The sequence below is a fragment of the Thunnus maccoyii genome, chromosome 23, assembly GCF_910596095.1.
Source record: "Thunnus maccoyii chromosome 23, fThuMac1.1, whole genome shotgun sequence".
In the NCBI taxonomy this organism is placed as follows: domain Eukaryota; kingdom Metazoa; phylum Chordata; class Actinopteri; order Scombriformes; family Scombridae; genus Thunnus; species Thunnus maccoyii.
In genome coordinates this window covers 13,596,745-13,619,909 of record NC_056555.1, presented here as the reverse complement: position 1 = coordinate 13,619,909, position 23,165 = coordinate 13,596,745, and the positions used below count along the sequence as shown (strand labels likewise).

General features: G+C 40.3%; 1 protein-coding gene across 4 annotated transcripts in view; it reads right to left on the bottom strand.

Moving 5' to 3' along the window:
• wnk1b (WNK lysine deficient protein kinase 1b) overlaps nucleotides 1-23,165 on the bottom strand; it is a 98,510-nt gene that overhangs the window by 6,381 nt on the left and 68,964 nt on the right. For 3 of the 4 annotated variants that reach the window (XM_042402929.1, XM_042402930.1, XM_042402932.1), the window contains 22 exons: nucleotides 22,254-22,343; nucleotides 21,331-21,408; nucleotides 16,804-16,874; nucleotides 16,478-16,631; nucleotides 16,183-16,299; nucleotides 15,694-15,804; nucleotides 15,515-15,566; nucleotides 15,217-15,357; nucleotides 13,233-14,148; nucleotides 12,510-12,838; nucleotides 12,371-12,432; nucleotides 11,958-12,014; nucleotides 9,818-9,901; nucleotides 9,675-9,711; nucleotides 9,509-9,588; nucleotides 8,709-8,996; nucleotides 8,229-8,500; nucleotides 7,733-7,808; nucleotides 7,492-7,621; nucleotides 6,447-6,644; nucleotides 1,380-1,552; nucleotides 711-767 (listed from right to left, as the gene is read on the bottom strand). In XM_042402929.1, coding sequence (XP_042258863.1) covers nucleotides 711-767; nucleotides 1,380-1,552; nucleotides 6,447-6,644; nucleotides 7,492-7,621; nucleotides 7,733-7,808; nucleotides 8,229-8,500; nucleotides 8,709-8,996; nucleotides 9,509-9,588; nucleotides 9,675-9,711; nucleotides 9,818-9,901; nucleotides 11,958-12,014; nucleotides 12,371-12,432; nucleotides 12,510-12,838; nucleotides 13,233-14,148; nucleotides 15,217-15,357; nucleotides 15,515-15,566; nucleotides 15,694-15,804; nucleotides 16,183-16,299; nucleotides 16,478-16,631; nucleotides 16,804-16,874; nucleotides 21,331-21,408; nucleotides 22,254-22,343 — 3,573 coding nt within the window. Of the gene's footprint in view, nucleotides 1-710; nucleotides 768-1,379; nucleotides 1,553-6,446; nucleotides 6,645-7,491; nucleotides 7,622-7,732; nucleotides 7,809-8,228; nucleotides 8,501-8,708; nucleotides 8,997-9,508; nucleotides 9,589-9,674; nucleotides 9,712-9,817; nucleotides 9,902-11,957; nucleotides 12,015-12,370; nucleotides 12,433-12,509; nucleotides 12,839-13,232; nucleotides 14,149-15,216; nucleotides 15,358-15,514; nucleotides 15,567-15,693; nucleotides 15,805-16,182; nucleotides 16,300-16,477; nucleotides 16,632-16,803; nucleotides 16,875-21,330; nucleotides 21,409-22,253; nucleotides 22,347-23,165 lie in introns of all 4 variants that reach the window. The other variant, XM_042402931.1, reaches the window with a different exon arrangement.

Here is a 23,165-nt window from a genome sequence, read left to right as displayed (position 1 = left end):
CGCTCACACTGAACATTTTATTTAATGTAAGATACATTTTAAGATCATTTTTGTACTTCAGTAAATGCCTTCACATCCTATAAAGAGTTTTTATGCATGACTTAAAGGGGACATGCCATTCATATCATGCACTCAGCTCTGTATTTTTATTCTGGGGCTCTACTGGAATATTTTTGTGTGACTTACAGTTAAAAAAACTCCTTATTTATCTTATACTGACCCTTTATGCAGTTCAGCCTCTGTCTGAAACAGGCCGTTTTAGCTCCTGTCACTTTAAAGCCCTCCCTCCTGATAAGCCCACACTGTTCTGATTGGTTAGCTCCAGGAAGCTGCCCCTCTGCAGACTGCAGGAGGCTACGTCAATAACTACAAACACTACATGTTCCAGCCAAAATCTGATCTGAAATATGCATGTGGACATTCAAGCCATGGAACAATGTTAGCAACAGAGACTATGGAACAGACAGCTGTTTGTTGGTATGCGCAAACAATATGACGTCAATTCGATGGGAAAGTTAACTTTGCAATTGGAGCATTCAGCTGTAACCCTGGCTTTTGACTTTCAGGAAGCATTTTTACGTATGTTCACCTCCAGTTATGGAACTTCGACCATGTTTAACATTGACGTCCAAAATCATAACAGTTTAAAAATAGTCAGACTCTGTAAGCAACTTGTGTGTGTGTGTGTGTGTGTGTGATTTTAATCTAACCTCGTAGCTGTGTCCCTGCGCTGGGGCCTGCTGCAGCTGTTTGGCACTCCTCTTACCCTGAAAAAGCACCGTGTTTAGTTCAATTTACTCACCTGCATATAAAATTATGGAACATACAATAATTAATAACAAAAAATAGTTATTTTGTCAACATTAAGAATCTATTATACCTGTGACTCTGGGAAAAGTTCAAAGCCCAATTTTAACAAAATGCTGCACACTTCTTGCAATGTGGAGTCACAAATTCTGTAAAATGTTTTCTAACATAACATGTAGCTGAAGTGTTGCAGCCAAAGGTGCACCAACAGACATGAAACGAATGTGGTAAACATCAGCTACTGCTTCACCAGTTGAAGAAAGAAAATTAATTTCCAGCAACAAGATTCTGCTTTTACTGGCATGGTAAATGCACAGAAAGCGCCAAATGGAAACAGGTCATGAAAACATATCATCAGTCAAATGCCAGTCGGTTTTGGCTGAGGTTTATTTACTCTACCAACCACTTTGGCTTCTCACAAACTACCATTTAGAGTTAAGTTTCTTTCCCCCCATCTGTCTTCTTGTCTGGTAAACTAAATACAGGATCCGGTGAGTCATTGTTGAAGGAACATTTTCTTTGTCAAAACAACTTTAACCGGGATGAATCATAAAAAAAAAACGGCAGTAAACCTGTGAGAGGTTCATGGCATCTCTAGCCCAGTTGTCCACCAGTTTATGGAGGTCATCAGTGAATGTTCCTTTCCTCTGGTGGGGGGCTGATATGTTGGGAGGCAGACACTGAGAGCCCCCCTGGCTCTGACCCAAACCGCCTGAACCGCTCACTGCGTTGGTGCTACTGGTCCCTGTGAAGAGAGATGGAGAAGATAGGAGAGAGAGTAAAGGATGTGAGATATTGTCCAAACATGATCTGGGTGAATATGAATGCAGGTCCTGTTCTGGCATGTCATGATGGTCACTTAATAATATTGTTTAGTTTTAATGTTTAGTTTTAATCAGAGAGGAACTATGATACTAGAGCGACGTTTGAACCGGAACATGGCCACTTTTACCAACAATTCTGACAAATACTGGATCTTTTTTTAGATAATTATCATATGTTCTCTCAAGATTTATCTCGCCTCAGATCTGAGATACACCGGGCAACCTGTAAAGTTGACATGCCCAGCAGCATTCACCTACAAGATGCTCCCACACAAAGAAGCAATGCTGAGCCAGCCCACTGAGTGCTGCTGTTGCAGTGTGTATCACTGATCTCAGGTTTGTACTTCATTTTCTGTACATTAGATGGCACTCAAGCTCTCTAACAGCAGCGGTCGGTTTGCTTTTTGCCAACTCTCATCATCAAACTGGTCATAGCAAACTCACTGCAGGAAAAAAAAGAACACACACTGCAAACTGCCAAGGGTGTCTGCATGAATGTGTTGTGCTATATAGCATCTAGTACAGAATACAATTATATTATATATGATACTTGGCATGTTCTAAGACTTCATGTTAGTGCCTCTCTACCAGAGGAAAAAATCAATAAATGCTGAGTTGAAAGGAGAAATATAGAGTTTTATCATATCATTCTGGCCAGGAAAGAGGATTTTATTACTCTCACTTGAAGGAAAACTGTATTTTAATGATTTTCCAACAAATTTAAAAATGTCTCATTGCCATTCCTTTACTGTGTCTCAAATCCAGATTACAGCTACAGCACGAGGTGATACATTTCCTTTACAAACATATTTAACCCAAAGACATACTGACAAAGAATATTAATATCATCTATTTATATCAGATATCTAATGACAAAAGGACATAATATGTAGGGATTACCCAGTATAAACTAATGTGATCTAACAAAAATTGTCATGTCATGCTAAATAAAATGGAGGAAAATAAGAATGAGGAGACGCTGAGTCATGACTGACTGCAGCAGCATGGGATTCTGGGCAATGTAGTCCAGACCACAAGCCATGACGAGGAAGGAGAGGAAAGGAGGGGGGGGGGGGCAGAGGCGGTTTCCATGGCAGAGTGGCGAACAGCTGTTCAGTTCAGGTGAGTTAGTGTGTTGGTGTGTGTGAGAGAGAGTTTGCAGGTGCATGCGCTGTCAGTTTGAATCGATGATGTCTGGTCACTTCAGTCATTTCAGCCTTGTTTCAGTTTTCTCTATTCCTGTTAGACACAGTAGCTGAAATAGCTGAACTGAACTGATCTCAAATCTGGCAAAGAGGGATAAAGTGTAAATCTAAAAGGCATCAGAGTGCAGGTGAAAGCATGGGAGAGCAAATGCAAGGATGGAAGAGGGGGATGGATGGAGGGAGGAAAGACCAAAAAGAGAGATAGTTACTACAGAGCTGGTTGCAGGGGCAGACTTTTTTCACCATCTTCCCTGCGCGGCCGGAAGACAACGATCGGAGGATTGGAAGAGAGTCAGAGTTAAACCCCGCCCACAACACCCGACAACCAAACACATACTGCATCCTAGTATGATTATTTGAACTTGAAGTAGTCAATAAACAACACTTGGGGGGGTTGAGTTGCCCAAATTTCATCTTAAAACACAGATCAGTCCCTGTCACACAGTGCAAAAATACCCTTGAAAGAAAAAGCAAATTGGAGATGAGAGTTTTTTATCTGTAGCTTTAAAAACGTAGAAATACTATTGATACCCATTTTCAAGTCTCATGATGTGTATCTGCATAAGCTGCACTGTGAGACAGGCTGACCACATGTCAAATCACACGGCTACCATCTTTATACACATAAAGAACTGAGTAAAAAAAGGCCATGATGCTTGGTTGACAGTTACTGTAACAGCAATAGACCAGTAAATCCTGGAATATAAATATTTTGTAATAAAAGCTCTTAAAGATGAGATTTTTCATGCCAATAATTGCTCTACAGGTGGATAAATAGTTGTTCTTATACACCGTCTCAAAGCTTTCAGATGCTTTTGGGTAACCAACCCCTGGTTCTGAAGTGATTCTGAGTCCTCCCTACAGCTCACAGGGCCACCATACCAGAACTGGGTCCAATATAGGATTCAAATATATCAAAGGACATCAATATGGATTCAGTATAAAGCTAATATTGTGTCAAGTTTTGCACCTAAGCTGAGACCCAGGTCTGTCTCTCTCCCCTCCTGGCTGTCAAGTGATAGGGGGGACAGGTGAGGGAGAGGGGGGTGGGGTGGGGAGGTGGAGGATGGGGAGTGAGGGAGGGAAGGAAGGGAGAGAAAGGGTCTGAGCTGCGGAGGATTCAGAAGCATTCATAAACTTCTCTTTATCAAGCACAAAACATCTCACCAACTCTACATATTATGAATATAATATGAGTTAAGAAAAAACACTTTCTTAATCATAAATAAACAACAACTGATGCACAGTACGTGAACAGAACTGTGCTTAAACGGGTGAGAAATAACAATCAATCGGGTTTGATTAAAATAAGAAAATAATACAGTTCTTGTTAAAAATAAAACACAACTGTCTGACAGAAATCTCAAGTCATCAGGTCAGAACTTGTCTTTCCTTGTTAGTCTGCTTGTTTTCACGGAGGTGAAGTTTAGAATTAAAAGCAGTCATGGTTTCAAATCCAGACTGAGACACACAAACAAAACTGCATCATCTACCTCTAACTTCTACGGACTAGTGATGAAATGGACTGAATGTTATACAACTGTAAGTATGCTGCTGGCTGCTTACAATGTTTGTTATCTTGGAAATGAAACATATTTGACTGACATTTCTGTGCAGCTTAATTAATTATATTACTTTATTGTTATAAATCGTCTTATCTGCTAACCACTTTTGCAGGGACTTAACGGATAATTCCATATTTTTCTTATTGTCAACAAATCCCCTGAAAAGAGCAAAACCATCAATGAATCACTCTTACTAAAAAGTACTGTATGTGTAGTGTAGTAGCCTAATATATCATATTCCTCTGATCCACAGACATCCACTGATGTCCAAAAAACATTAAGAGTGCATCAGTAAGCCACACTGTTGCACTGGGTAACATGTTCCTGTCCAGCCGTTTTAGGAAATTATCAACAAAAAAGGAAGCTCCTAACCTGTGCCACACACAGGGTAGGAACGTTGCAAAGTATTGAGACTAACACATTTTTTTTGTTTTGGTCTCTTCATGGAATATTTTGCCAATAAAAAATATAGAATATGTGAAACTGAGTGATCTGTCACTGCTGTTGCTGGTGAATAAACAGAAGTTTTATGTCACAAAATCCTAATTTGTCATTTGGTTGATACACTTCACCTGCAGAAGGCTAACAGGTCATACTGAGAATGGCATTCCTGTCTTTTGACAGCCTTTTACAGAGTAAACATCAGACAATCAAACACTTTCCTGTGTCCTTTCAATCAATTATGTTGCATTTATTTTACTTGGTTTTGACAATGTCAACGCAGCCAGCAGTGCCTAGGGACGGCATTGGATGTGAAGTTAAAAGATGACTTATTTGTCAAGAAGACCATGTCAAAAGAAGGTTAAATGGAAAGAAAGAAGAATACTGAAAGAAAAAGAAAGAAAGAAAGAAAGAAAGAAAGAAAGAAAGAAAGAAAGAAAGAAAGAAAGAAAGAAGATTAAGAGTAAGTAAAGATGACTATGGGAAGCTCTGGGATGTCAGAGAGACTATTACTGTAATTGTGTTACTGTCTGTGTCCTGCAGTAAGCTCTTATCTCTAACTTTCTCTTTTTTCTGTACCTAAAAAGTATCATCTTCTCCAAAATACAAGACAAAGATTTTTGTAAATAATAACCATTAAAATAAGTGGTAATCAGCAGAAGATTGTTTATCTGCGGCAGGCAGCAAACCCTAATTTAAAGGCTCTGTTTTATGCTAGAAAAGTCTTTTTTCTGGTCATTCTGACCTCGACCTCAACTGCTAAACAGTCTATGTTCAGCTGTTTTCCCTTGATTATAAAAATCTTTTCATCTAATTCCTGAGTATCTGACTTTTTTGGAGACACTGCAGGACACTGGTCAGGACAGAAGCAGAGGATCTTCCTCCATCAAAGAAGAAAACCCACAGGAAGACAGGATGACCGTGACTTGACGGATATAGGAGTAAAAATGAGAACAAAAGTAAGTAAGGACGACGGGCAAAAGAGAAGAGCAAAGAAATAAAGCGTTACACACAAAGAGCCAAGCAGGGCGTACTCAGAAAGCGCGTCCTCCTGCCGCCAGGCTTGAAGGCCAAACGCTCCGAACCCCAGCTGAACTTTACACAGCCTGAAGAGAGGGAGGAGGGGAACAAGAGGAGGAGAAGAAAAAGGAAGAGGAGAAGAAGTAGAGAGAGAGAGGGAGAGGTGAAAAAACGAAAGGAAAGACGATGAGAGGAAAGGAGAGCAACAAAAAAAAAAAAACAGAGGAAAGAGAAAAACATAACAGAAGGAAATATAGACAGACGAGACAAGAGGAAGAGAGAAAAGGTATAGATGAGAGGGAAGGAAGGAGACACAGGTGAAGGAATACACAGGAAGAATGTAACAGTACGTTAGCCATCACACTGCTTCACAGAGACAGAGAGAGAGATAGAGAGAGATAGAAACACAGGTGAGGAGTGTCTTGTTGTGAGGGAGTGAAGACAAACCAACTGCATGCATTTGTCTTTGTCTGCATGCAAAGAGTATTTCAGGAGGAAATTTGTGTGTAGTTGTATTGAGGAATTGGAACTTTTCTTAATTGATGAGGCCTGTTGCAGCCTGGGACTCTCAGTAATATTCCTACCTGGGGTGGGAGCACACAAGCTGGGCACAGAGAGCGCTGCCTCGCTGGTGTAGGCCGAACACAGGTTGTCGCTGGAGGGAGAGGGTTTGAGGGGCTGGAGCAGAGTGCTGCTGCCCGAATCGGCTAATCCTCCTGGGGCTAACAGAGCCAGCTGGCCGGGGTACATGGTTGGGACGCTCTGGGCGGATAAAGTGCTGCCTGGAGATAGCACAAGGCATAGGCAGGAGGGGACAGGGCAGGAACGACACACCGCAGACAGCATTGACACATACAGGCCACACACACACACACGCACACACACACACACACACACACACAAAGATAAGACACCCGTCACCCCCAGACACACACGTTTACATAGACACAACCACACACACAGAAAAACAGACAGGGAAAGCAGTCAGAAATTTTAAAGCTCCGAGCCTGCTCCAGCGTACACCCACATGCACAAGTAACCAAGCAGATAAACACACACACACACACACACACATGTGCACACAGATGCATAAACACAGAGATGGTGTAACATTAGGGTAAATGTTTTGATGTTTTGACCTTCTACACTGTAGTGGACTGCGGACTGGAGTAGGGTAATTATTTTGGTGTAATTTACTGTTCAGATGTGCAGGGTTAAAGAGTCAGTTCAGCCAAATTATAAAAAAAAATACATATTTTTCTCATCTTTTTGGTTTAATTTTCCCAGGTTTTGGTGAGGTGAAAGGTGCACATTGCATTCAAAACTCCACCAGCATCATCTCTATCATTAGGACTATTTCTACGGTAGAAATAGTTCCAGTGAAGACTGTTCACAACAAGGTCTGTGGTTATCCTTAGCAATCAAGGCATTTCTTTATGAAGAGATGTTACTGTTATATTATTTAATGTCATTTTTAGTGTAGTTTCATACACCTCTGTTGTATTGGGATAGTTGGATAAATCTCAATAAATATCTGCGTGGCTTGATACTACTAGAAGTAAGTGAGAAAATGTGTTTTTGTGATTTAGGTGAACTGAACCTTTAATGTAAATGTTTGAAAGAGCCTACCTGGCTGTAATGGACTCTTGCTGCCGTGCGTGGAGCTTGTTCTGGACGATTTGGAGGATTTACTTTTGGTAGGTCGCCTCCTCCTGCCAGTCAAGGTTATAACTGGAGGGAGCACTGCAGCTGGGGGGACCTGTACCAAGAGCAAAGAAGTTGTTTTGTAATTTACAGTGTGTGATGCTTTTTATATTGTGATGCAGTTCATTTTGTCTGTACTAATGTAACCAAGATGAGTTTACTGTACCTTTCCCAGCCTGGTGAAGAGAGAGTCGATTTCTTCCTTCTGGCGGGAGTGGAGGGCCTGAATCTCACGCATGTGCCTGGTGGTATAAAGAGGGAAGAGAATATATTGGAATAAAATAACAGGAATAAAATAAAATAAAGAAAGAAATAATGAAGATGAAAGAGAGATGAGCCCAGTTTTCTAGGAAGCGCTGAACATCCCCTTTCAAGGAAAGAAGTAGCAAGAGAAGTAGTGAGAAAGTAGGTGGTTAACCTTATTCTTGAAGGGCAGAGAGAAGAGGAGAAAGGAGAAGCACAGCTTACTTTTCTTAGAGTAGTTAAACTAACTGAGATAGAAAAGAGGAGAAGGAGTAGAAAGAAATATAGTTTTCTTCAAAGCAGTTAGCTTTATTAAAGAAGAGGTGGCGGACAGGTGCGAGAGAAGAAGGTGTTGAGAGACCAACAGAATTGTTTTTTTTTCTCTGATGTGGTTAAAAAGAGAATAAAAGATAACTCACTTTTCTCTGAGGCGGTTGACTTCCCGTCTGAAGTCTTCATCCTCAAATTCGGAGTCGTTGTCACTGCTGATGTAGGAGTTATTGAAGGAGTTGTTGTTTAGACTGGGCAGAGAGGCTTTATGAGTGGAATCTGGACTCAGAACCTGCCCGGGATCCCTGGGCCCATTAGCAGCCTGGGCAGTGGGGGGAGGACTCTGCTTGGACTCCAGGCTCTGCTCCTGGGCCCGACTGACTGAGAATCTGCCAACACGGGCCTCGGCGTTGGTGGTGACCTAGAATAAAAGAACAAATTGTTGTGGTAGAAGAGGGAAGGAAAGGTGGAGGAGTATTAATGAGAAAGGAGCGACTATTATCCTTTCCAGCTATTGTCACAGCTGACTGCATATCAAAGATAAAATAAACTATTTATTTATTGGATGTTTTAAACAAAAACACAAGAACCCCTCACCTATTAAACTACAAGATGAAAACAGGAAATACCTGGAAGCGTCCGATGGTAGTGGTGGCCTTGGGGGAGGGGCAGGGGGAAGTGAAAGGGGAAGGGTGATGAGACCCTCCCAGAGTCCTTTGGGGGAGTCCATCCACAACGTCTCCACCTTGTCCTCCTCCTCCCCCTCTCAGAGGAGACGTGGAGTCCTTGTGCAGTGTGTTCTCCGGGCTGGAGAGACTGGAGGAGGACGAGGAAGAAGAGGACGAAGAGGAGGAGGTGGTGGAAGATTCAGTGCAGGCCGGCCGTTGTACAGGAGGCTCTTCAGTGGCCAATGAAACCTAAGCAGTGGATTTTAGCAAATATATAGCTGTTACTGATCAACAGCTCACTTGATTCTCCTTCATCGTCCTGGTTTAAATTCAAGGTCTTTTCCATGACTTTGCCAAACATGCTCTATATTATTTTCTGGTTTATTTATGTTTTTGTTCCCGTTTCCAGTGTAGCTGTGATAGCTGTGTAGAAACCATGTGAAAACTATCATCTGATGAACAAAAAAGCTTGAAACAAGTTGTAAAATGCAGTGTATTTTGGTAAAACTCCTTACTTCCCTATGAAATTGTATTCTCAAACTCTCACAACAGAGTGTGTCATAAATTGTTCAATGGGTTTGAACTATTTTAAATGTGAGAACTGTCTAGGGAGTTCAATTAAGAATACATCTGAATCAAGGCGATAAATACAGGCAAAGAAGTGTTAAACTCACAACCAAAAGTAAAAACCTTCATTATGTCATTTTTAGATGGTAATGGAAATGCACAGATATTCGTGTATGGTGGGAGGGAATTCTTACCTGAAATCTCCCCAGTTTAATTCCACCTTGAGGAGGAGGACCAGGAGAGGACATATTTTCTTCCTCCAGAGAAAAGGGAACTGAAACACACATGTTACAAATATCAGACAGGCAGATACAAAACAGTCATGTAGAATAATAGATTTTGTAAATATACTATACATACTCGCTTGTCCCACTGTAGATATGCCACCGTGAGAAGCCTGTTGTTAGCACACAGAGAGAGAAAAAAACAGATTAGCATTGATCAGTGTCATTGATCATATACATGGTGTTAGTTTGAGCCATGACATATGTGTGTTTATGTACCTGTGAGTGTGTGCTGACAGGAACAGTCTCTGGACTCAGCGCTCTCCTCAACTGAGCGTCTAGGTCCTCTAGAGGCTGCTGGGACTGGAGAGAGGGAATTATACTGTTAGATACAAAAAATAATGGTAATAAAATAAAACATGGAAAGGTTCAGGCACTGCCGTATATATACACAGTATATATCATATATATATATATACACATATGCACAGATTAGTCAAAAACACACACTGGGGCAGCTAGGGCTGGGTGATAGGTCAATGTTACCATTATTTATCGTGCTATTGTTCTACAAATGTATATTGTTCAAACTAATGATTCCAAGCAAGTTGTAATTTAAAAAACTCACAAAATTAGTTATCTCAAGTTTTTGTTTTACACACATAAAGAGTAAAAAAATAATACTGGAACACAGTTCTTTGTATTTTTTGGTGATTCTCCATACATCTGGATCATCATGATATATATAAATATGTGAAAACTGATATTGTGATAATAATTTACCCTTATCACCAAGCCCTAGTAATACAAAGCTCTGCATTGTTATGCTCTGATCCAATTAACTGTGACTAAACAGGCAAAACACATTCCTATCTCTTGGTCCAATCAGATATGTAGATCTGTATTTTCCTCAGGCTTCCCCAGAACTGAACAGAGTACAAAGGATTTCGTCTGAAATTTTGACTTTGTGTCGTACCACAAATGGTGTGTGTAAATTTTAAAAGACAGAGCAGTGTCAGACGGCATCATCCCTCCGAATTTCACCAAATCAGACCCTCTTGTGTCACACACACGCAAGGTGATGCAGAGGGGCACACAAGGTCTTTTTTTTTTCTTGTGAGCATTTTAATCGTAATTAAAAAATAAATCATTAAAATCGAAACCCTTGTGAGCTTTAACTACAGCAGGATTATCTTAATCAAAGAGGACAAGTCTCGCCCGTGGGAGTTACGTAAGAGACGAGAAGTGAATGTCAGTGACTTGGCAGGTCAGAGTTTTCATAAAAGAGTTACAAGTCATATATTTTTATTCAGTGTGCTGTTCCAGTTAAATGTAATGTCTATTTATAGACAGCAGCATTCACAGCCACAATAAAACAGTCTGGAAATTAAAGTCAGTGCACTTTGTGTCTGCTGTGACGTATCTATCCTGTCTGCCTGCTACCTCCCTCTGCTACCTCCAATTGTGTTTCCATCTCTCCCTTTCCTTTTTTCTTTAGCTGCCTCTTTGATTCTCTGTCTGCACCCTAGTCCCACTTTTATCCTCTATCATTATTTGTTTACTAATAATGTCTAATCTTTCCCTCTTTTGGAATTGTTATGTTTGAGTGTCACCTTAACTTCATTCATATTCCTCTTACGGAAGATTTAAAATGCCTAAATAAAAAAGAAATAAAGTGAAATACAACATACATATTATATTCATTTTCTTTTTGTATACCCATCACTGTGCCATAGTGAAATTAAAAAACATATGTTAAAATTATTTAATTTCATTATTTAGCCTTTTGTCTTTAATAACTGATTGAATAGTTTTTCCATTGTGACATGGATAATTCATGCCATATAAGCTTTGCGTTTAGTATTTGCAGGTCTATGCTTTCATCTCCTGGCCAACGATGAAATGCTCTTTACCTTGTTTGATGTGCTGTGATTTGATTTTAATGGGAAATGGAAAGGTCATTTCATGATCAGTTCAGTAAAGACTAAAATAAAGGCTAAATAATTGCCTTTTAACATGTTTTTCATTTAATTCTGACATAGGACAAAGGAAATACATACAAGTTTGTATTTCACTTTATTTCTTTGATTTGTTTTTTTATTTAAGCATTTTAAATCCTCCGTAGATTACGGATGTAGATGGATAGTAATGTTTGAGTTGTTTATTAGATTTGGATTGTGATCTCCTTTCAGGATTCTGTCACGTAGGGTTTAGGTTTTGCTAGCTCTTGTGCATACTGTAGTGAGTCAGACATAAAGGAAATAAGCAGAAGCACTATTTATACACAACAAATATCCATATAAGTCCAATACAGATACAGCAAAGAACTGATACGACTTTATAAACATAGTAAGCTCAGTGTTAATGCAGCAGCGCATGACAATGGAGACAGCAACTCTTAAAAAGAAGCAAAATACACCTGTATTAGACAAGGTCCAGGGAAGGATGGCAGGAGTTCTGAAGGAGGAGAACTGGCCTAATCCCAGAGAAAGAGAGGTGACGAATAGACAGAGAGAGTGGGAGAAATGAGAAAAGATTTGTAGAGGAGGTTATAAGAATAGTGTTCATTGGGGAGAATGTTAAAAGAAATTTCCATGCTAGATGAGTTGTGAAGAAAGTGAGTAGAAACATACTGGAACACCTACAGGATAACTCCTAAACATTAAATTACGGTGACTTCTTCACCTTTAAAAATGTAGTACTGTAAATTACTTTGGTAGTTTCACCAAAAACATAAACAGGCCTGCTCTCTGGCCACAGAATTAAATAAATAATACAGTCAGTGGTCTAACTAGATTCAACAAATGATATTGTTATCACTGCAAAACTCACCGGAACCCTGGATAAGGGGGCTTTGGATGGAGTGGTCTGGCCAAAGGATGAGGCAGGGATGACTGTGGAAATTGAAAACAAAGTAATTAAGCAACACTATAAAAACAGCTGAACTGACACTATGCAGAAAAACACCTACCAGTCTGTGCAGGGGTGGAAATAGGTGTTCCAGGGCCCTGGATTGGGGCAGGTGACCCCAGTGACCCCAGCGCAAGGCTGGAGGGGGGCTGAAGAGGATTGGTTGGCTGGCTGGAGCCAGGTGTGGTGACAGATGTGGTGGAGGTAGAACAGGGGCCCATAGGGGATGAGGTACCTCCAACAGAGGCTCCAGAGGTAGGGTCAGTCGCTAGCAGGTCTCCCTGGGTGGACGACACCCCTCCACCAAGGTCCATGAAGAGAGACCGCAGCTTCTTCTCCAGAGCTTGGATATCATCCGGTTTGCCTTGGGACTCAGTGGATGCCTCACACCTGAAAAAAGATATCAGTGAAAGTTCTGCCATTTTGCTAAATAAATTACTTTTTTCTAAAACATTAAATATTTATAATATTTTAATTGACGATTCACTAAATAAGCAACGATTGAAGCTAATTTGCTTCATCTGGACTGTGAGGTTTGACCAGATTTAAACTGACAGTGGCCGAAAACCATCATCACATTTTGATTCAAATGTTACTAAATCCTGATTGGTGCATGGAAGTCATGACATCACTCTTTTCCAACTGAGCATCGTCCACTTCAAACTAGTGATGTGAGCACATGTGAAATAACCAAAACTGTAGTTTTTTTAGTCTGTACCAAAAAAGTATAGAGATGTGATTCCCAGTCCAATTTAAAAGTGAATACACATGAATCATCTCTCACCTTGCATCACATTCCCCACAGTGAGTGTGTGTCTGCCCAGGCAGTACTGCTGTCTGTGGCTGGGAGTGCACCAGGGTTGGTTGAACTGAAGGAATGTTGGTGGTCACTGGCTGGAGCCCCACAGAGGATGCGGAGGAAGGGGCAGTAGGGTGGGAAGCAGTAGAGGGAGTAAGCTGAGGGCCCGGGATGGCAGTCGTGGGGACGACAGGGGAAGTGAGAGAAGTAGTAGAAGAGATGGGAGATTTGACTGAGGGATGATCGGAGGGGACGTCACTGGCTGGAAGGGTGGAAGAGGAGGGAGGGGAGGATACAAGGGGAACAGTCTGGGTGGATGGAGGGGAGGTTAGCATTGTTGGGGGGATGCTGGCCGGTGGTAAAGTGGAAGGTACTGAAGTAGCACTGACAGCAGAAACTGTTGCTTGGGACTGAGGCTGCGTGAAAGCCTGGGGCTGAATTTGTGCTTGCCCCTGTCCCTGAGGTTGGGACACAGCCTGTATGACTGTCTGTGAAAGTACCTGTGACTGAAGGATGGACTGATTCACCACAGTGGAAGGAGGGGAGGAGGAACCAGGAGGCTTGAGACAGACAGGGGGCACAGAGGAGGGGGTGGAGGAATCCAGGAGCTGCTCCTGTGCCTGGTTTAAATTAGAAGGGACAAGTCCAGCGGTAGGGTCCACAGTAGGAGCAGATCCACTGATGGTGCTGGCCTGTGAAGGTACAGAAGCCACTGGAGGCTGTAGAGGAGGATGGGTGGAGTGGATGGAGGCTGGGGCGGTGCTGGGTCCTGGGTCAAACTGATTCTGGTTCTGTCGGAGCTCACTGAAGGCTTGTTGTAAGCTGATCGCTCCTGCAGACTGGGACAACCCCAAACCTTGGCCTGGAGTATGAGACGGAGCTTGAGCTAAAGCTGGAGGAACTAGAAAAAAGAAAGTATTTTAATCCACAAAGTCCATCCTGTTCACTGTTAGATTGTCCAAATAGTATCTACTTTTTATGGTTTGTTTTCACTCTCTGGGAGATCCAAAAATGGGGTTTATTTTCCATGTAGGACCAAGTAAATGATTGTGTCTGCACTGTTCTTTGTAAAATCAAATCAAATGTGAAATCTCTCACAATGGAGACAATTAGTGGGACACACACAGTAAAATCATATGAGTGATGAAGGTATCTGTCAATGGAGACCTTCAATTACTTCACTTGACTTGCATTACTAGTAATTCTAGGTTTCAATATTTTTCTCATTGATTTTTTGGTATCATGTCACAGATAGACATTGCATGTGTCAGAGTGTGAACAGGAGGAGACGGTTACCACTTAAAGTTTGACTACCTTTAGTCTAGTGATGCTGATTGGATTTGTCTTGGAGTCTCTCTGTCTTGCCAAGGTATGCGAGTCCAGTAACAAAATATGTCATGTGTCTCCTTAGCATTATGTACAGAATTAGAGGACTATATTAAAGGACTATATTTTTTGTTTGTTTGAACATTGTATAATAAAGAGGGTATTTTTGATACATTTTGAAAATTCCATGTGATCAGATAGAAGATTAGATACAGCTATTTATATTTCAGTGTTCTACCAGAAGATCCTATAGTATCAAATTAAATAAATGCCAGTGTATTATTGCATTTGCACAGAACATTTGGGCAATTTCCTCTAAAAGGATTACAGCCTAATCCGATAAGTGTGTGTGTGACTAAGTAGACTGTCATTTAGCGTGTATTTTTGTGTGTGTTTGAAGTTGTTGGAAACTTTAGCTTTTTTTTACAACCATATTTCTTATTTTTGTTTTGGACATCATTACTATAATGTTTCATCAGAAGTTTTTTCTCACCAACTTCATATGTGGTAGTCCAACGTGGCAATGAACATGCCCTATATGGTCAAATGATCAGACAGGCTAGAACTTCTCCCATACTAATTTGGACAAGTAAACAACTTAACTGTTAGCTAACCTTTTAAAGGTCACACACACCAGTCTTACTTGTTTCAACAGGAGGTGCAGAGGCAGGAGAGGGACAAGGAGGAAAGATTTGTTCCTTCAGCCTGGCTTCGGGTACGGGGCTGACGATGAACTTGCGACCTGCTGAATGGACCACTTGTGCCGTTGCACTGGGAGGGATGTCTGGGAAGAGAGGAAGGGCAATATGCAGCATCGTAATTTGTTTATCTCTATGAGAATAACAACATGTCATGTATATTAAAGTTCTGTCTAATGGTATATCTATACAACAGCTAAATGAAGTTACCATTACACTTATCATAAGTATTATTATTGTTACCTGGCATGGGGACAGATATAGCGGGTATCTGTTGCGCCATGTCACCTGCGGTCTGTAAATCAATAAGATAACATGTTATTAACAAAATCAACTATGATGAAGAAAACAAGGTGCACACACTACTTAAAAACTGTAAAATTTCAGCATCTTTCAACCTCCAGAAAACACGTTGTATGTACCTTGCTGTTTGCGTCCCTCTCCAGGCCTTTCTCATCAGCGTTCTCTATCACCTCTCTGACCTGCTCGATGAACGACTCCCGCTCACTCTCCAGGATAAACTCACTCTGGACCTGGACACACACACACACACACACACACGACGGTACAAAAACAAGAGGTCACAAGCTGGCTTTGCGAGAGATTCAGATGTGTGTGTGTGCAGTATGTGACAAAGAGAACAAGGCCTATGCCAATGCTTTATGCTTCCCATGCTGACGTGTAGCAGATCTTGTGGCTACAGAGGTGTAATTTTGCCTTGTGTGGGAACTGGATGACCACTCTTTCCATGAAAGTACAAGGACAAGAGCACAACAATTATGTGTACTTCAGTGGATGACAAAGAGCAGATAGCGCACGTACTAGCATGTGACGCATATTCCAGCCTAAAACAGAGAGTAAATGAATCAAAGGAGTTGTTAAAAATAATGAATCAGTGACAGTGTGTGTACCATAATCTGGGCTATTTCCTCAGGGTTGTCTCCATCTAGGTCAAACCTGAAGGTGACCATCTTCCTGTTGTGGGTCTCCAGCTGACACTCCGCTACCCTGTCTCCTCGATTGGAGATCTACATGCATAAACACAGAGAAAGTAAAGAGATGAGCGTCTCGATTAGATGTTTCAAATTACTTTTTATCGCAACTCATAACTCTGTAACAACCAATAAATACCAACAGTGGGTACAGGACAAAAGAAGATTTATTGTTTAATTATTACTTTATGGGATTTATAGGATGTGCCATTACATTGAGAACATTGAGTTTCGCCTTGGAGATCTTCTCATGGCGCGATCGACTTCGCACAGAGCGTCTCTGGTGTCGCTTGGTGGAGCGCCCTTCATGACGACCTCCCCCTCCACCCTCGTTGCCGTCACTCAGACCCGACGTCTCAGAGTGGCCACTGAGGTACAGAGATGGAGAGGGGATCGAGGTGAAAAGATAACAAGATAGAAGCAAAAAAAGAGGTAGAGAAAGCATGACACATGAGATAAAGGAAATGTGCTTTTGTGTGAGGAGCGTGGCATCAGTTCAGTGATTGTATGTTTGAATTTGCTTATGTACGCATGTATTACCTCTCTATAGATGATTGAACTTGAGGTGGCTGTAGCTGGGACTGGCACAGCTCTGAAGACTGAGAGGCAGACTGAAACACACACACACACAGGTACATGAAACAGAAATACACACACAATTAGTATGATTGCCATCACTGCAACCATCACCACCAACATTAGAGAAATATTGAGGAAAGAAATACAGCAGGAAAGCATGAAATATAAGCAAAGTGTGGCAAAAGTAAGACAGAAAATGAATTAGATTGGAGGCAATGTCTTCATGATTTTATAGTAACAAAAACAGAATTGAATTAAATTATAAAGATTTGATCAAAACACACCAGAACTGGGACTCAAATGAACTAAAACTAGGACATGGAACAAAAGGAATAAACCTTTTGTTCAGTGCATCAAAAGAGAAAATAAACTGGAGTGTATTTATTTGATGCATATCTCCAACGCAACAACATGCACATTTACTCTGTCTCATAACCACGGTCTGTAAATGAGCAATTTATGATAGAAATAGAAAAAAAGTGGTCTGAATTAGAACAAAGTTCAACTAAGGCTGACTTGGACCAAAAAGAAATCTGTTGACAGTAATTGATAGATTTTATTAGACATCACTTATTTGTAGACCAATCAAACACTAACAGCTGTGTCTTGCAGTTTTTACAGATGTTTGAAATCCACTCCAAGAACCCAAGAAACTTTTCCAACAGTAATTGCTCTACTGCAAGTATTTTTCAGTAAATCAGTGTTGCTACACCAACCCAAATGAGCTAGTCAACAAGAAACACCAAACTAACCGTTTAGTGTAAATACACAGTAAACAAGATAGATCTAATACAGTGACTGAATCTCTTTATCATTGCCACCTGCAACTTGGGCAATAAAACTTAATCACATTGCTCTAATTACAAATAAATACTCTTCATAAAGATTACAATATCCAACATTTAAGATGTGAACTGATGACAAAATTAGTGCTAATATGGCTGACTTTCAAAACTGGTATCAAAAGCTGCCCTCTAGTTCTCCCATCTTCCCTCTTAAATAGCCGATTCAGACATATAACGGCAAAAATAATAACCTGTTAAGGGTTATTATCAAGGCTCTAGGACAGTGGTTGCAACGGTGGGGTTCTTTAAGGATAGATCAAGGGTGCTGCAAGATTTATTCGTTTCAGTTTCATAAATGCACTTTTATAATTAAGTTTCACCACATAAAACAACGAGATAATGCTTACCTTGACTGCTAGAAATAAACTTGCCTTAGCTACATTTTATATTTAAGTTTTCAAAAAATACTGTATAAAAATGGAAGAAACAATCAATAAACATCAAAACCACCCAATTAAAAACCTTGTTGAATATACATTTAAGTTGCAACCGACATCGGTGACATGACAGCTCATGGTTGCCGGTTGTCATAGTAGCAACATGCTTTCTGGCTCGTGAGTTTTCCAGATACACAACAGTCAGAAATGACAACTGTCGATGTAAACAGTTAAAAAAAACAAAAAAAACAAAACAAAACAAAAAAACACTGACTTGGGTCAGGCAAGAACACAAATTTTTGGTTTGGTTTCTATATCAAGACTTTTCATGAACAAGAATTTGTAAGTAACCTAACTACACCTTAATCTAACAACAGTACTCCTGGTAGTCACATTAGAAGCTGCTTATATAATTTTGTGAAACAGTGTTATATATTAGGCACTTCAAGTACAAAAACTTAATGTAAAAGTTAAAAAAATATATTAAAAAATACTGAAACTGAAGACCTACTGAATTAACATCTTTGTGCGTCACCTACAGTGCAGTGAACAGGGGCACCAAAGTAAAAAAATGGTTTAGGAGCCACTGCTCTAGAAAATGATTTCAAACAACTTCGACAAAAGTGAGCACGGTGAACAGGGACATGATATCCACTTGATGAGTTTGACTGTCCACTACCAGTACCTGGGGAGGGGCTTCCATAGCAGTATCAGGCGGGGTGGTGACTACACTGATGATTGGCACCACGGTGGCCAACGGTTGAGGCACAGGTGTGGGCACAGGAGAAGGAGGGGAAACAATAGTAGGCACCACCCCAACAGGGAGTGGCAGAGGAGAGGGAGGGGAAGCCACGACCACTGTCGGCATGGTAACAGGAAGGGACGGCGACCGAGAAGGGAGGGTCACCAAGGAAACGGTAGAGGTAGACGGAGTTACACTGGGCTGAGAAGAGGAGGAAGGGCCGAGAAGAGAAGGAAAAGGTGAGAAAAGGGAGGAGGCAACGACACAGGGGGGAGGATGAGGACGTAGATAAACCCGGCAAGTGATCGAGTGTGATGAGCACAGACAGAGCGGCCAATCTATAGTCAATCGCCTTGGTAATGGGACAGTGAGCTGAAGATGGTCTTTAACTGTTGGGTCATCTAAAATATAATGAATGTGCTTATAAAACGAAAAGACAACCAGCCTGTTAGCTTGTAAGTCTGGCTCTTTATTGGTCTCTTGATAAATTATGTTAAAATAAAGGCTCCAGAGGGAAAAGCCATCCATAGTTCACTGACCCACTACTGAAACGCTTGACTCCGAGACCCTCGACAAACAACTTTCCGAGCAACACAACTGGAACACAGATTAAGTCTATTAGTGACTCAAATCAAACGACAAACTATGTGACAGGACAACTGTGTAAAACACACACCAGTCCGAGACCATGCAATCACAAAACAAAACTTAGATCTCTACAGACAGGGTGCATTACAGCTTTAAAAGGTGAGAAACCACGCAAACCACAAACACTGAAAACCTTTTCAAATGTTTTCTCCTGCTAAGACTTTACAACGTGAGGCAGGTTTTTGGGCTTATTTACTTTACTTCACTTGAAAATGGATGAAGTGACACCTTCGAGGTCGTGATTTAGGAACAATGTAGACTAGTGTTTGGATTCAGTGATACTTTTCAATGCTCTGCACAAGGTGGTGAGCAGGCGCATAAGGTAAATATATAGTATATCGCAAAACCAGTCCATCTATTATGTCTCAAACATCTGTAATCAGGAGTCATTGCTTATTAATTCAATTCTGCTGCTCTACATGCTGTCACAAAATACACTTGAATCTCCAAATATTATTGAAACTTAGTTATTATTCATCTACACTTGAAGACAGTGAAATATCTTGCATGCTGAATTGCTCACCTCACAGATGTAAGCATCAGCTCGGTGACATTTGATTAGAGGAACACTTCCTCCATGTTTCTTTAATACAAAACCATACTGGATCCTGGCCTGGACACTGATACTAAACACCTTTCAAGAGTCTTTACTGGAACCCATATTCACTTCTTATTGTTTACCAGCTCTGATCCAGGAAATATTACCCATCTTCATTTCCTAGAAATTTGCTCAAGTATTTGTGAGCCATGCTTTTAATCAAATGGTTAGTAGGAGCATGTGGGGAGTACAAAGGAATAGTATTAACATTAATGCTGACAATCAACACCAGACACAGCTATATCCGAAAAGGACAAAAAAAGAGGAAGAGCCACAGGGATTCATCTGTCAATGTTCTATTTAACGTCAAACAGAGTCACAACTAAATCACGCTGATACAGAATTACTCACAAAGACACACACATACAAAAACACACACTCACACATAACGAGAGATTCATTATAATAGATATATAATGTTACCTGAACCAGAGCTAGGTGAGCAGCTTGGTACAGAAGATAAAGGTGTTCGATACTGGGAGACGGACTGAGTTCACACGACTAAACACACTCATCCATTTTGTGCATAAAATCATACATAAAACCATGAACATATAAGGAAACATACAAGCCACAAATACATGCAAACAGACAAATAGGTGTGTATGTGTAAAAACAAACCCGGTGATAAAAACAGGCAGCATGCCGATGAGTGTGACAGAGAATGGAAAGAAAAATAGAAGAAACAAACTGAGTTGACAGAAGTTAAAGAAGTGAGTTTAAAATGAAAATAAGAAGAAAACTGAAGACCCGAAAAACATGCAATAACAACACATAAACCAAGAACGACAAGTATATGAACTTAGAAAAATGTAAAAACTAGATTGTTTACTGGCAACATGTCTAACTGGCTAACATGTCTAACGAATAAATATTCATATACATTAATATTTCTTTTTATTTATATGTATTTATCCTTGTGTACATTCATGTTGGTTTGTAAATGTGTTTATATGTTTAGCAGATGTTCTTTAATCCACTTGCAATACGCACTTGCTATTTGATGTTCGTACCTCCCAAACACTATAATGTATGGGAAAACAACACTATCAGCTAGTTGTTTGGAGCTTACATTGACCCTGAAGTGTATCCTGTAATGAGTCCGTGTTGTGTTTATTAGCTGGTTTCAGTTTGCGATTTAGCCTGTGTGAATGTACAAGTGTGCATAATTACTGTATGTTCTATATCAAGCACCTCTCTGTGAGGTACCACTGCCAGCTGAATGTATGTATTAAGTGTTGTGCTACATATATATTTAAATTACAGGTCCTACTGTACCTGTGCAGATGTCTGCGTTAAGGACGCGTGGGTGGGGCTCTGAACTGATGAACTGTTAGACTGACTGGACGACATAACCTGAAGACAGAGACACAGGCAGAGAAAGACAGAGTGGGTAAGAAGAAAGGAAACGGCTAAATATAAAACTGTAAAAATGTAAACATTTAAATGCACACCAAAAGCCTTTTTTGGTTTAATACTGTTCTGGCTACTTCCCAGTCATGTCCTGCTTATAAAAAACCTGGATAAACTGAAATCCCATTTATGAAAAACTCAATTCAGTTATATTTTATCCCCTTTTATTTGTTAATTTCTGAATTAACTGTTGACTAAAACAATCACCAAGTTGTTAAATTCCAAAATGATGTGCCTATTAGCTAAAAACCTTTTGTAAAATGTGAATACAGTATAAAGATCTTGGAATACAACTCAGACGTAAACATGAAGAATGTCATAGTATGCGGATTACTCTTTGGCTAGTTTAAAAAAAAAAAAAAAGAAAAATGAACACATTCCATCTTTTTTCCTGACAAGAAACATTTGATCTCCTATTAACATCCATTTCATGCTCAATCACATCAGTTTAGGGCTGCAATTAGTTCATAGCAGTGGTTTGCGCCAGGGGCAAACTGTTTTCTTCAAAAAGACTGTGGTATTACTGTAGGCAAAGTGCCATCTCAGTGGGAGTGGTTACCTTGAAGCGAAGGAAATACTTCAAAGAGAAAAGCCGACACAGGAGTTATTACTGTATAAGCACAAAAATAGGGTGGAGATATTTTTGTATTTTATCTTTATGGGGTTTGGACATCAAGGGGATGTGGCCAAGTTTAAGAAAAGTGATGAAGTAAGAGAAGAGAAAAAGTCTGGATGCATAAAAAGTTGACATTTACTGATTTCTTCTGTTGTTCTGCTGGTAGAGTTACCTGTTGGGGGGTTCCAGGGGCAGCTTGTTGGGAGGTGGCGGTGGCCAGAGGGGGTCCTGGACTTGGCTGTGGGGTAGAAGCTTGAATCTGCTGCTTGAAAACAGATTTAGAGAAAGAAAGACAGAAAGATGGACAGATAGATAGGAAGAGATGCAATGTTGTGGGATATAAAAGGATGGAGGTGAGAAACCAAAGAGAGATTGGCAACAAGGAGAGAGAAAAACAAGAGATAATCAGAACATGTTTGTAGTTTCTACATCAGAAACTGTACATGAATGCAAACACAAGGTACTTCTGCCGTTATCTTTTTCATTTTACATTTTCTTCTTGTGTATGCACGCATGCGCACAGAAGCACATCCATTTGTCCACAAACAGATATATGCACACCAATATTTACTGTATGCATATACATACATAGAGGCGTTTGTAATGTTCAACAGTACAGGCACAGTACTGGGGTTAGGGCAGGTTGTGAGTTTTTTTTCATGCAGGTCAGACCCTAAATGATTGGCAGTGATAATAAGTGAATGTTATAGAGTCAAAGAAGCACAAAGTAGAGGCTGGAATACTGACACCAGATATTAAAATTGAAATATTAAGCTTAAATTTGAAGATTTCAAACTGCTCGCTGCTGTTTTCTCCAAAATATCCTAACAAAGGCACAGGCACAATGATATTTTGTATTTTAATGGTAGATGGCTGGGGCTTGCCACTTTGCATGATAAAATCCCTCCCAGAAACATGTAGAAGATCATGAGGTAACTGTATATTGATTGTCAAAGGAGTCCTTAACAAGTCTGATTGGTTTGAAATGTCACACAAATTTAGAAAAATATTCAAACAAAATCCTGTGCAGATTTTTTTTGCTACTCCCAGTAAAGTTAAACTCTGGAATCATTCACACTTGATT